Source organism: Mercenaria mercenaria, chromosome 8 (genome assembly GCF_021730395.1).
Source record: "Mercenaria mercenaria strain notata chromosome 8, MADL_Memer_1, whole genome shotgun sequence".
NCBI lineage: Eukaryota > Metazoa > Mollusca > Bivalvia > Venerida > Veneridae > Mercenaria > Mercenaria mercenaria.
Window position 1 is genome coordinate 43538445 of NC_069368.1, and position 15157 is coordinate 43553601.

At 35.1% G+C, this 15157-nt stretch overlaps 1 protein-coding gene across 1 annotated transcript; it reads left to right on the forward strand.

Annotated features, from left to right (window-relative positions):
- The first annotated feature begins 31 nt into the window (after window positions 1-31).
- LOC123566485 (activating signal cointegrator 1-like) lies at window positions 32-14783 on the forward strand. The gene is made up of 12 exons (XM_045360626.2): window positions 32-144; window positions 2597-2747; window positions 4553-4687; window positions 5094-5238; window positions 6259-6377; window positions 7188-7405; window positions 8684-9032; window positions 9552-9724; window positions 10225-10346; window positions 11069-11166; window positions 11834-11930; window positions 12466-14783. The coding sequence occupies exons 1-12, from the start codon at window positions 68-70 to the stop codon at window positions 12513-12515; spliced, it is 1734 nt and encodes a 577-aa protein (XP_045216561.1). The 5' UTR covers window positions 32-67; the 3' UTR covers window positions 12516-14783.
- The last annotated feature ends 374 nt before the right edge of the window (window positions 14784-15157 follow it).

Below are 15157 nucleotides of genomic sequence, written 5' to 3' on the forward strand. Positions count from 1 at the left end.
GAAGTTTTGGTTTTATTTCGTTGCAGGTTTCATTTCAATCGCCCCGTTGACCAAGAATAAATCAATCATGGCTGAAAAGATAGAAAATTGGACGTGTGAGGAACTTGGGAAGCTAGGAATTGATGCGTCAATTGACATAGCAAGGTCTGTTTAAACATTAAACGCAAGATAAATGTTATTTCATTTCATTCTCGTTGAACTTACACATTTTAGTTAGAAATTTCTTATTTTGAAATAGGAAATATGCTAAAATTGATGATTGTGCAATCCTCTGCCCTGGGTTCAGGAAGGTAGTTTTCTGAAAATGAAAAAGAAAAAAGGTCTCACAGAGCAGGATAACAAAGCGGCGGTGCTACAAGGGTAACTTTGAAGTGCATTCGTCCGCACTGTCTCTTTACTACCTCCATGCTTAGTCAATATAATTCGACATTCAGATTGTTTTATATTTGTGACGGGCAATCTAAACGTCGAAACTTAGAAGGACCCAAATAATGGAAGTTAAATCGCAGTACATAGTCATGTAAAATTATTAGTTTTATATGGCGTGTAAACACACGGTAGACGTTGATCGTATGTTTACAGTACATACAAAATTTTATAAATCACCAGAAAATTTGTAATTTTGGATATTACAGGAGAGATCATGTTTGTATACAAATCCGTTCTATTAAAAATTCTATTTTTAGAACTGATAAGACAAAGGTCAGATGGGCATACACCAAGCGTCCATGTTTTTTTTGTAAACAGTGATGTTTTTCTAACGGCTTAAACTTTCTTAAAACGCAGATTATATCAATAATCTCAATATTTCCTAGGATCGCCTCAAATTAGTGCTTTGAGGCCGTTTTTCATTTTCAGAAAGGCAGTGGCAAGGGGTGCGGTAGCCGGACCTCCTCTACACAACCTATATAGGGCAGGCTAGAGGTCTGGTAATCAATGTGAATTCTTTTCTCAGTTTACAATAGACGCATATTTTCAACACACCTCACAAGCATAACATCACATTTAACCTTGTGATATCAGTACAACATAGATAGATTTATTCAGGAATAAATCTTCTATAACATCACATGCAACCTTGTGATATCAGTGCAACATAGATAGATTTATTCAGGAATAAATCTTCTATAACATCACATGCAACCTTGTGATATCAGTGCAACATAGATAGATTTATTCAGGAATAAATCCTCTATAACATCACATGCAACCTTGTGATATCAGTGCAACATAGATAGATTTATTCAGGAATAAATCCTCTATAACATCACATGTAACCTTGTGATATCAGTGCAACATGATATCATCACAGCTTGTTATATATACTGTACAGGATTAACAGACGAGAAGTTTCAGCTATGAACTTTTTGATAAAATGACATATTACAAAATGTATGTGAACCTCGGGCAAGCATTCTACTTTTTCATTTACTTCCATACATGTGATACGTCCCTGATTGTCCGGGATTGTCCCGGAAATTACATACTTGTCCCGGAGTCCCGGACAGTCTTAAAATGTCCCGGAAAAATAAAAATACAGGAACAAATAAAAATAATCCCCCAAAAAACTTGTTTTTGTCTATAAATTGTTAAATTTTACACAATAAACAGTCCCGTGTCACATTGTTTATTCCTAATCCGTTTCATGCCCTCGAGCGGGACACGTGTTGATTAAGCCCACTTTGATCACGCGACGATCTTTTGATGACACTGATTAAGTTACAGTCAGTTATTATGATGACCCTGATTAAGAACTGACAGGATTATGCAATCAATAACTGTTTTATGATACTTAAATTAGGAACAATAGTCGTAAATCTCTTTGTTTTTAGCACATTGGCGGTAAAGCTACATGTAGCCTTTATGGAAGAGATTACTGAAAACGGTCAATTAAACGATAATTATTTTAAAAGGCTGTAATTATTTAAGATCTAGATCGATTTTCACACATATTCTAAATTAAAATGCTGAATGCCTTTGCCGACCGACCCATGAAAATTGACCCGACTCCAATAATTTTATATTGTCGATTTTATCCACAAGATTTATTTAATTCCTTTAAGGATTCAATCTAATTATTAGATAAATGTTTAAGCTTTAGAATGATACCAAATTAGCTAGAATCTAAATCACGATGACCAGGTTGATTCTTTGTATATAGTAAGTCTCCTAATTCTGTTCACCTCGGGAACGCAATAAATTCACGTGCCGAACTATAGATGTATTACCCGTATACATGTATTTACCTCCCTTAGAAAGCTAGACGACATTTGCCGTAAATTAAAACAAGCGAGTGAACAATGTTTATCTCAGAAAACTACATGTATATTATGATATTTTTGCACGAAACAGACGAATACCAATGACACGGTGTATGTCACGGACAAAAGGTAAAAATCCCGGAAATTTTAACTCAAAATCCCGGAAACGCTCTGAAAAATTATGGCATGTATGTTAACTTCAATAAACTTGAAGTTGAACCAATTTTGTGTATTGAAGCAATAATTTTGCACCCTCAGTCTGTTTTTCCTGCATTTTTCTGCATAATTTAAAAGCCATGTGAGGTTCATTGCATATTTGGATGTTCATATTACAGGTATATTCTAAGTATTGAGACAGCAGAAGAGCTGGAAGAATATATGCTGGAACTTCTAGATGGTTCAGATCCAAGGAACAAGAAGTTTATCAAAGAGCTGCTTATTAAATGGAGACCATATAACAGTGCTATAGCAGACACAGGCATACAGGTAGAAAAATAAGGAGCCTTTAGCCTGCTAAATTTCTAAAATGGACTGGTCCATCATTAGCTCGACTTTTCAAAGAAAAAGTAGAGCTATTGCATACGCTCCGGCATCGGCGTCGCCGTTGGTTTAAGTTTTTGATAAAGTCAAATATCTCTGTTACTATCGAAGCTATTGACTTGAAACTTAAAATACTTATTTACCATCAAAGTCTACACCAGAAGAAACAATCCCCATAACTCTGGTTTGAACTTTGACAGAATTATACCCTTTTTTAACTTAGAATTTTTGGTTAAAGTTTTTGATAAAGTCAAATATCTCTGTTACTATCAAAGCTATTGACTTGAAACTTAAAATACTTATTTACCATCAAAGTCTACACCAGAAGAAACAATCCCCATAACTCTGGTTTGAATTTTGACAGAATTATGCCCTTTTTTAACTTAGAATTTTTAAAAAAAAAATTTGATAAAGTCAAATATCTCTGTTACTATTAAAGCTTTTGACTTGAAACTCAAAATAGTTATATACAATCAAAGTCTACACCAAGAGACACAATGCCCATTACTCTGATTTGAATTTTGACATAATTATGCCCCTTTTTAACTTAGAATTTTTGGTTAAAGTTTTTGATAAAGTCAAATATCTCTGTTACTATCAAAGCTTTTGACTTGAAACTTAAAATACTTATTTACCATCCAAGTATACACCAGAGGAAACAATATCCATAACTCTGTTTGAATTTTGACAGAATTATGCCCCTTTTTAACTTAGAATTTTTTGTTAAAAGTCAAATATCTCTGTTACTATTAAAGCTTTTGACTTGAAACTCAAATTAGTTATTTACTATCAAAGTCTTCACCGGGAGACACAATTCCCATAAATCTGGTTTGAATTTTGACAGAGTTATGTCCTTTTTTAACTTAGATTTTTTTTTAATGGCAACACTCTAATTCAGAGTCAAGCACTGAGAAAAGTCGAGCACGCTGTCTTACGGACAGCTCTTGTTTAGTTTGGGCAGTACCATTTATTATTTGATGGGTGTTCTGTGAAAATGTACTGACAGAACAGTGAACAGTGCAGACCATGTTCAGCCTGCACGGATGTGCTGATCTTGGTCTGCACTGGCCGCAAAGGCAGAATCACTTGCTGCCAGCAGGCCTTTAGGAAACTGCTAATGTTTTTGGAGATATTGACTTTTATTTACTTGATAGAGAAACAGCTTGGGTATTGAAATAAATTTATGAGTGCAGATAGTTCACAGATTCTGATGAATTTCGGCAGAAAAGACATGTGTGTTTTATCTTTGTCTGCTTTGATTAATGAAAGTACTTAGACTAGTCACTAGACTGATCAGCTTTTGTAATTTTTTCTCTTATTTTATGCCGTAATGACAAATGCAAGTCTGTTTTAGAGATTTTTGCAGAGAACTGGTTGTAATGTTATCAGACTATGATATTGGACATAGGATACACTGGCTACACCCACAATTTTAAAAACAAAAATTAAAAAAAAAATTCTTAGTCTAGGAGCTAGTCTAGAAAGTACTGTACTTATACCATAAAAATGTTAAAACCAGATATAATTTGGAACCTACTGGTATGATTTTAATTCAAATTTTTGTCTTGATGGCTATGTGATAGTTAAAACATTATGCAGTATTCATTTTGGAGGCACTATTTTCTTTTGCTTTAGGGGTAGAATTAAGTTTTGTTCACCAAGTCATGAATATTCGACCAGAAATTTGAAATATGGTAAGCAGTGTTCAAGCTTAAGGCAAATCAAAAGATATGCTAGACTTCTGTTTTTAGATTTATAAGAAAACAACCCAAGAAGACAGTTATATTGTTGGCAAGGAGAAGAAAAGAAGTCAGAATACACAGAAGGAAAAGAAGCAAGTTCAGAAAAATTATGTGTTAAACGGTTATGAGGTACAACATAGAGGGGTAAGAATTTTTATTTTAGCAAATGATAAGTTAAAGAATACTTGGATTGCCAGTAGTAAATCAGAGATCTGCAAAGAAAAAATACATTATTTATAAAACACCCAGAAAAAAATATTTGAAAACAGACACTTTGGTATTTGAATGTAGAGATTTTGAAGCATTTTCCTTTAGAAATAAGAAATTCTGCTTATTTAACACTCTGATACTCTGAGAGTATATAGGACTAGGAGCTAGTCATTGGAGTTGAGCATGTTCATCCTTCCATAATGCATGTCCTTTCCATAGCATGGAAAATTTCGCAAAATAATGATATTATAGTACTTATCAATAACTGGTGTTTCTTGTGTTAGTTATAGATTCTTTAGAACAATTATCACAGCAAGTAATTTTTAAAAATATTTTGCAGATTTTGCCTGGAGAGGAGCCGCCTGAACAGCCCATACCAGTTCCTACAAAAGCTGTACAGCCAGACAAAGATGTGAAGAAGAAACAAAAATTTATTCCTTTATTCAGTAAGGAGGGACAGGCTTTATCTGTGGTTCAGCTTGCTGGTAATTATTTTACAGTTTTATTGTTATGTTTGTTGGGGTATTGCAATTAACTGGGTCTTCAGTCATTGTTTGTTTAGTGTCTGACCAGCGCAATACTTGCTGAACTCTGACAGTAATATAGTTTAAATCTATAGCAAAATTTCCTATCCATAACATTGTATAGTTCTTAGGCCAGAAGTATGTTTAAATGTTTAAGGGTGTTGCTTGTAAATAGAATAAAGATTTTATTACTGAACAGGCCACATTGTCACTTTAATATATCATGTGGTGGACGGATAGTTCAGTGGTTTGCGCACTGGTCTTCCAATCCTGAGGTTGGGGGTTCGATCCCCGGCAGCTACTCGGGAATTTTCAGAAACGCTTTTCAGTGTTTCCCACCCAACTAGAGTTGTACTGGTCAGGAACCCAGGCAATCCTTGCGTGTATCAGTGCTATACACTGGGCACATTAAAGAATCAGGCTGTCTATTCGCAACGAGCTAGGCTAAGTTAGCCGGACAAGCCTGTATCTGATTTCTGATCTCTCTGTCGTGGGGGCTTTGTCTCACTCTGTCCCTCTGGTCAGATTGCTCTATGTCTGTACTATTAGAGGATGAATTATGCGCCCTGTGTGGCTGCATTTGAACTATGTAAAGCGCCTTTGAACGTGAAATTGATCATGAAAAGGGCGCTATATAAATCTGGTATAATAATAATAATTTGAAAAAGCTATACCACAAAGATTTCTACATCCCCTGTGTAGTTTAACAAAGGCATGAAAATTCCTTCTTTGATTTTATGAAATAAAATCTTCCCAGTTAAAAAATCAGTTAAAAAATGGGTTCTTTTAAAAGATAAATATATAATCCATTTTTAAACAGAATTAATTGACCTCTAGGATATGTTTGAAAAAAAATCTGAGCTGAGATTTTGTCAGTCTGTTCAAATTGAGCAGGGGGGATTTGTCTGGGGTAATTTTATCCATTTTCTAATTATCAGCTTTTCTAAGTGTGAAATATAAACTTCTAAGATTTTCCTTCAGGACGTCACGTGTGTGAGTGTCAGGCAGCCAAACACAAGTTAATAAGTAACTGTACTAGATGTGGGCGTGTTGTTTGTGATCAAGAGGGATCTGGACCATGTCTATTCTGTGGAAATCTCGTAAGATATTTTTCATTATGTGCTTTGTATAAATCAAAGTTAAACATATGGTTGTTAGGAAGAATTTAAAGTCCAAATTCAGTGACAAAATTTGTGTTTTGATGCATTTTCGGTCTGAAATATCAATACACGATCACCTTTCAAGCAGGAAATTATTGATCGTACCCTCAGATAATAAATAAATGTGAGATAAATGTGTGGGGAATCAGTCTGTAATTAGCATGTGACACTACAGTGCTTACGCAGCACAACCTTTAATGTTTGCAGGCAGTCGACAGCAATTCATTAAACATTTTTACAGGACCCAGTGCTTCTGAATGGATTCAATTGCTTTTGACTGGGACCCACTTCCTTTATAATTTATTTAGACCATTAGCCGACAGATTGTTTTATTTCAAAAGGCTATGTTTGAAGACGCGTAAAAAGAAACAAATTGTCATTACTTTTAATGAGACATCACACAGGAAACTTATATTAGAAAATATTTATGTATTCTCTGTAAAAAGGTGAATATAAGTCAACAGATGTTTTATTTATGTTACATGAGATGTTTATATATGTATTTATTAGGTAATCTTGATGCATAATTGCCAGGTCATGATTTCGAATCATTCTAACCAATTTATAGACTTGATATTTGAAAGGAATTGAAAGAAAAGCTAGATATATCTATTTGTGGTTAATTTAAGTATTAACTGTGGATAAGCCGAAAAAGTAAAAATTCACATATACAGAAAATGAGATAATTGACAGTTTTAATCTTATAATATAAGACTTAAAACTTATTTCTTAAATATATTCATATCTTAGGTGTGCACAAGAGAGGAGGAAGAAATTCTATCTCGAGGTTCAAAGAAAAGTGAAAAACTACGCCAGTTCTTGATGAAGGATGCTCCCTCGGGACTGCTAAGTGGATCTATGTTTAATGGAGACCGAGACTACCTGCCAAATGATAGAGCTAAAACGAAGGAAAGTTATATCAAAGCAGAACAGCATAAAGAAAAACTGCTGGAATATGATAGGACCAGGTAATAACTGAACCTTGTTTTGTAATATTCTTGCATTAGCTTTTCCTTAGACTTTGCATTTTAATTGTGATTACCGGTACATATTATTTAAGTTTTATTATTGTATCTAGTTTACGTGGCCAGGTTGTTGCATATATTTTATGGTATCTTGAGTGTTATGGTTACCTCAAATTTACTAAATGCTGAGTTAGTTCAGGTAAGTACTTAGTAAGTAAGGTTTCTTCAAGTTTTAGATAGTTAGGCAAGTTCTTTATAGTTAATGTTGCTACAAATCCATTGTCCATTGCTGCTGTTGATTTGAATTGAGCCAGTTTTAAGTTTTTATATGTGAGAAAGTCATGCAAATGGCTGGCAGAAATTTTGTTAATCTGCTGTCAGAGTGGCATTCTCGCATACCAGAAGTCTACCGTGGTTCCCCGGATGAACCTCTGGCATATTTCGCCGATATTTGTGATTTGGTTACATTACAGGTAAAACGTTTCAGCCAATCAGCGTCGTTTCGCGACAAAATGTAGCGAACCAATCAAAATCGTCCGTGAAAAGAGCGACCGCGTCCTTTCATATCGATGCCGACTTACGAGGAATATTATTATTTCTTCAGGTAAATTTCTTAACATCGAATAACAGAAATAAATCTTTGGATTAATCGCAATCATGGAATATCGCCTTTATCCATCGTTAGCAACTACCTTGCTTACATATTGTTTGAAATTTCAATTCGGCGTGGCAAATAGTGGCGAACATTGATTGGCTGAAACTTCTCCCGGTAGTAATTACGAGTGCGCATGCTCACCAAATAAACGACAGAAATAAATCAGAGGTTCGTCTCGGGATTTTGACGAACATCTGATGGATGAGAATGTCAGAGTGGTTACCAATGGCAGAAATAATGTGAATGGTCATCTAGCCCCTTTAACCTTTACCCTGCTAAATTTCTAAAATGGACTCAAGATCAGCCTGCACTGGTTGCAAAGGCAGGATCTCTTGCCGCCAGCAGGCTTAAGATTAACAAGTAACAAAAATGTTTTTGACATGAGTGGTCGTCGTCCAAAGCATGCTTACTCCCTAAGTCGAACAGTTTTCATCCAATCTTCACCAAACTTGCTGACAATGTTTGTGGGCATAATATCTCGGCCAGGTTCGATAACCACCCAAATCACTCCAGGCACTCTTGAATTACTCGAAAAACTGCAGATTTAGCCTTGTCTGCTCTCTAAGTCGAACAGTTTTCATCGGACTGGCGTATTTTGTGACAGTCTGGCACTCTTGTTGTTTCAGTGTGAGGAGAACACAGGTGATAGACGATGAAGCGGACTATTTTTCAACAGACTCAAATCAGTGGTTAAGTAAGGAAGATAGAGAAATGTTACGCAAACGTGAGGAGGAATTACGTTCTCAGAGGCACGCTTCTCGTAAAGATAGAAAAATCACATTAGACTTTGCAGGACGTCAAGTTATAGAGGAGGATAGTTCTAAAAGTGTTAATATGTATGATGTAAATGACGATGTTGTGCAAAGAGTGAACTTTGGTGCTAGACCTAAAGAGAAACAGAAAACAGATTCAGATTTTAAAGTAGAAAATGATGCTTATCTAGTCAACCCAACTATACAGATTGAACCTCCTAAGGTAGGATAACGTTTAGTACTGAACTTTTAGTACTGAGGAGTATACTAATTAACCCTTACCCTGCTAAATTTCTATAATGGACTGGTCCATCTTTGAATTTGGACAGTACCATTTATCATTTGAAGGGGTGTTTACTGAAAATTTACAGACTGAATAGCGAACAGTGCAGACCATGATCAGACTGCACGGATGTGCAGGCTGATCTTGGTCTGCACTGGTCGCAAAGGCAGAATCATCTGCCGCCAGCAGGCTAAGGGTTAATATAAATAACCTTAGTTTGATTCAGCTGGAACACAAGATTGAAGCTTATGAGGTTATATTTATTAAACATTAAATACAAATTTCTGATTTAGGTTTTGAAGGTAATGATTACTATATTTTGGGTATACTATTATTTCGAAGTTAGGCATAGTAAACATACTGAGGCTCCAGATTTTAGGTAAAATATTTAGTTTCATCATGTATACTTTCTCAGGCATTGCCAAATTTCTGTCAGACTTTCATATGGATTTCTTACAGTTTGTTCCACAAAATCCCGTCAAACATTCAGGATCTTCATCAAAGACAAAGGAAACGACAGCCCACGTTGTGTCACGTATACAGGATCGGGAATTACAGGAAATGTCGGATGACGGCATGTGTATGAGTATGCACCAACCTTGGGCATCACTGCTAGTAGCGGGTATAAAACTGTAAGTATACTCTGGAATTGTTTTTTACAGGAAAAAGTAAGCTTAATTTTTCTTTAGTAAGACAATATCTGTCCAGTAAAACATAAACAGCTTTAAATGGACCTGGGGGCCTCCGTGGCCGAGTGGTTAAGGTCGCTGACTTCAAATCACTTGCCCCTCATCGATGTGGGTTCGAGCCTCACTCGGGGCCTTGAATACTTCATGTGAGGAAGCCATCCGGCTGGCTTACGGAAGGTCGGTGGTTCTACCCAGGTGCCCGCTCGTGATGAAATAATGCACGGAGGGGCACCTGGGGTCTTCCTCCACCATTAAAGCTGGAAAGTCGCCATATGACCTATCATGTGTCGGTGCGACGTTAAATCCAACAAAATAAATAAATAAATTTAAATGGACCTATAGTAAGTGTTACAAATACTTTAAAGTAAAACGTTTCCATCGCAGTGTAGAAATTATTTCTATACTTTGAGTAATGATAAATATTTGTGGTGATTTTGTTGTAGACATGAAGGTAGAACATGGTATACAGCACATAGAGGAAGATTATGGATAGCAGCGACAGCAAAAGCACCTGATCCAGCTGAAATATCCGAGCTTGAACATATGTATAAAACTATTTATAAAAGTAAGAACTTGTTTCGTAGTAATGAAGCCATTAAACCTTTACCCTGCTATATTTCTGAAATGGACTGGTCAATCATTCAATTTGGGCAGTATCAATTATTATTCAAAGGGGTTTCACTGAAAATTTACTGACTGAACAGCGAACAGTGTAGACCATGATCTTGGTCTGCACTGGTCGCAAAGGCAGAATCACTTGCTGCCAACAGGTTAAAGGTTAAGTGCAAAATTAAATGTTTTTTGAAATATTGACAAATTAAAGTTTAATACTGATAAATGAAAATATTTCAAATATTTTTGCAGCATTCACAGTCATTCATACTGTCCTGATTTATTACTCTAACAGTTTGTTTACATCTGGGTGCATTTGTTAGTGATAAAGAAAAAAATATGATATTGATTACTTTGAGAAATAAATTTATGTCAAGTGCAAAAGTAAATCAGCATAGCAACATCATATCTGAACTTGCCTGGTGAAAAAAACAAAACAAAAAAAAACAACAAAAAATATAATCACAGCTGATCTGTTTCGACTGTTCTTTTTTTCATGTCTGTAAAACAGTGTATTTACCATACTGCACAAACTTTCTTTACCTGATTTAAGTCAGTCAGGTAAGCTAAAAATTATCATGCAGACTGGCATTTTGTAACTTCGAAAACCAGTGTAAATAAAAAAAATCAGTGTGGACTAACTAGTTACAGTAATTTACTGTTGAACAATTTCAGATCGAGATCTGCAGTTTCCAAGCCATTATCCTGTAGGATGTTTACTGGGCTGTGTAGATGTTGTAGATTGTCTTTCACAAGATACATATCAGGAACAGGTATTATAGCTGTTATAGTATAGGAATACTTCCTGTCAAAGCCATTGTCCTCTAGGATGTGTACTGGCCTTTGTAGGTCTTCTAGATTGTCTTTCACAAGATACATAATCAGGAATGGGTATTATATATGGAATTTTCTGTAACTTTGTTTCTCTAGATGTTTACATTATGTTTTAGTCAAGTCCAGCATGCTTTAGCCTGTACTTAGGCAGTAAGAAGTGATAGTTTCCCAGAGAACGTTCGTCTTTTAACATGATCTTTTTGACATACATTTAAATTATATGTGAAACACTGTGTAATAGAATCCTGCTTCATTTTACAAAAATATATAAGCATATACATCATGTCATTCTTATCTAAAGTGGTGCATAATATTATAAATATTGTTACATTTCTAAGGAGATACAAGTGTTCTGCTGCTGGCAGTTCCTTTCATTTGAAACTATTCAGTCTCCTGTAGATATACCTCCATATATAACATTTTCTTTGAAGACAAAAGAATTGGCATAAAACAGATCATCTACTTCATGTAAACTGCACAAATCACATTTCACGTTCTGCATAGATAAAACTTATATTAAAGTTATAGAATTTCATTTGTGTCTGTATTAAACTAGTTGACTGTATGAAATACTTTTAAGATCTTCTCAAGCACATTTTATTTCAGTTTCCTGATGGGGAATCAAGTTCACCGTTTGTGTTCATATGTGAAAACCCAAATGAGTTAATTGTCAAATTTCCTGTGAAAGGAAAACATAAAATATGTAAGTTAATGTTATTTGTATGATTTTTTTTTTCTTTTGAGGTATATTCATAATGTTTATACTGAAACAAACAAATATCCTTTATGTAATTGTTGATTTTGTTCTTTATTTATACTGAAACAGTCAGACCTGAGTTTTAAGATTCATTCAAACTTCATTATCTCAAGTACGACAGGACCAGCAAAATTGGTTATCAGTAGTTGAAGCCATCAAAGATTATATGCTATATAGGGATTTTGCCGGGACCTGATGATGATGAGTTTAAGCGAAGGGTTTTGCTCGAATTATCTGAGTTTGAGTGATCTGGGTTCGACTGTAAATCTGAAAAGGAACTACAAGTTGTAATGACAAAATGTGTAATAAACATCTTCTTATAGATTGATTTAACTATTTTGAAGTGAAATCTGTGGTCTTTAGAGTCGAGTGATCTATAGCACAGGTTTTGGTTAATCATTCTGTTATTAGTTTAAAGTTGAAATTATTTTGTTATCTTTAGAAGTTTGTAGGAATGGTCAGTTTTATATCTATTTTACAGACAAACTTGATGCACATATACACAAAGCAGCAAAGAAAGGACTGAGATAGTGCATGGTGTTGTATGTGATATGGACAGTTATAGTATTAGATCTACAGTCGGCAGTGTGGAACCAGAAAAAACTTGTGTGACAAGTCTAACATTGCTGAGCATGAGAAATGGCAACAGCTTGCAATTATTTTTATGTCTGTTTTTTCAATACGGTGAAATGTCAGACAAACACCAGTTGTGCACTTTATTGTGACCACCCCTTCAAAAGTTTTGGGAGAGGGAGGCACTAAGAGTTGCCTTTGTCCGTCTGTCCAAGCTTTTAGAGCTGTGTATTACCTGATGTATTGTTTTTCCATGTAAAGTATATAATGAGAGGTGTTCAGAAATTATGTAGACTGATTTTACATCTTTGAAATTCTTTGTTCATCTAAAGTAAACTTTGGAATTTAGAATAAGGAACCGTTTCTGCTTCAAACTGTACTTACGAAAATTGTACAAAGTAAGAGACTATGATGTAACCATATTAACACACCATTGGTCTAGGTTACATTTTCACCTCTTCACTGCAGTCAGCTTGATATCTGAAAATGCATTATCATCAATATTTCTGATAGAAAATTGCCATAAATCCTTTAATTTCTTTCTGAATATTCTGGTGACATTTCCTGAAAATTTTACATAATTCAATTTTAGCAGTTTGAAATATAGAAGTTTTTCTCAAAGGCGGCCATTTTTAGTCCTTGGTTTAAAGTATCTTGACAAGACTATCTAGAGATCTAAGCAAAGGTTAAATGAAGAAAAAAAAAATAGGGAAAACTGAGACAAAGCTTTAAGAATGCTTGAAAAAGTAGAGTGATCATGACAAAACATTTTGCAGTTATCTGCTGAACTTTTTATAGATTGATAAGGCATAATTTACCAGTGAATATGGTATCCTATATTCTGATTTTCAAGAGAAACAAAAGAATTATGCCAATTTATATGCTTGATGTTGATATCTCATTGAATGATATTCTAATTTTTAGCTCATCTGATTTTTTGGAAAAAAATGATGAGTTATTGTCATCACTTGATCGGCGTCGGCATTGCCTGGTTAAGTTTTATGTTTAGGACAGCTTTTCTCCTAAACTATCAAAGGTATTGCTTTGAAACTTGGAACACTTGTTCACCATCAATAGCTGACCCTGTACAGCAAGAAACATAACTCCATCCTGCTTTTTGCAAGAATTATGGCCCCTTTTGGACTTAGAAAATATCAGATTTCTTGGTTAAGTTTTATGTTTAGGTCAACTTTTCTCCTAAACTATCAAAGGTATTGCTTTGAAACTTGCAACACTTGTTCACCATCATAAGCAGACCCTGTACATCAAGAATTGTAACTCCATCCTGCTTTTTTCAAGAATTATGGCCCCTTTTGGACTTAGAAAATCAGATTTTTTAGCTGACCCTGTTCATCAAGAAACATAACTCCATCCTGCTTTTTGCAAGATTTATGGCCCCTTTTGGACTTAGAAAATATCAGATTTCTTGGTTAAGTTTTATGTTTAGGTCAACTTTTTCTTTTAAACTATCAAAGCTATTGCTTTGAAACTTGCAACACTTGTTCCCCATCATAAGCTGACCCTGTACATCAAGAAACATAGCTCCATCCTGCTTTTTGTAATAATTATTGCCCCTTTTGAACTTAGAAAATCAGTTTTCTTGGTTAAGTATTATGTTTAAGTCAGCTTTTCTCATAAACTACCAAAGCTATTGCTTTAAAATTTGCAACAGTTTTTCACCATCATATAAAGCTGACGCTGTACTTCAAGAAACATAACTTCATCCTGCTTTTTGCAAGAATGATGGCCCTTTTTAGACTTAGAAAATCATGGGTAGGACAATATTTCTATTATACAAAAACATCTGATGAGCGTCAGCACCCGCAAGGCGGTACTCTTGTTCCATAAGTTATTCTGTGTTCTATAAGAAAAAGTGTTGAAGAAATTTTTGAAAAAAATGATGAAGAAAAATATTGTAAACTAATTTGACATCAAAAAGACTTTGCTGACCTGGACCAGAATGCTTTATACCTTAATTAACCCTTACCCAGCTAAATTTCTATAATGAACTTGTCCATCTTTCAATTTGGACAGTACCATTAATTGGTGCTTACCAAAAAGAAACTGACTGAATGGTGCACAGTGCAGATCATGATCAGACTGCACTGGTCGCAAAGGCATAATCATTTGCCGCCAGCAAGCTGAGAGTTATACAAATTGTTCAAAACAAGTTAGTGCTAAACAACAGGTTCTGATTCCGTACATTTGTAGAAGATACAGTATTTTTTTTTAGCTCACCTGAGCACGAAGTGCTCAAAGGTGAGCTTTAGTGATCACCCTGTGTCCGGCGTCCGTCGTCGTCCGTCGTCCGTCCGTCCGTCGTCAACAATTTGACTGTTAACACTCTAGAGGTCACATTTTTTGCCCAATCTTAATGAAACTTAGTCAGAATGTTACCCTCGATAAAATCTTGGACGAGTTCGATATTGGGTCATCTGGGGTCAAAAACTAGGTCGTCAGGTCAAATCAAAGGAAAAGCTTGTTAACACTCTAGAGGTCACAATTTTGGCCCTATCTTAATGAAACTTGGTCAGAATGTTACCCTCAATAAAATCTTGGACGAGTTTGATATTGGGTCATCTGGGGTCAAAATATAGGTC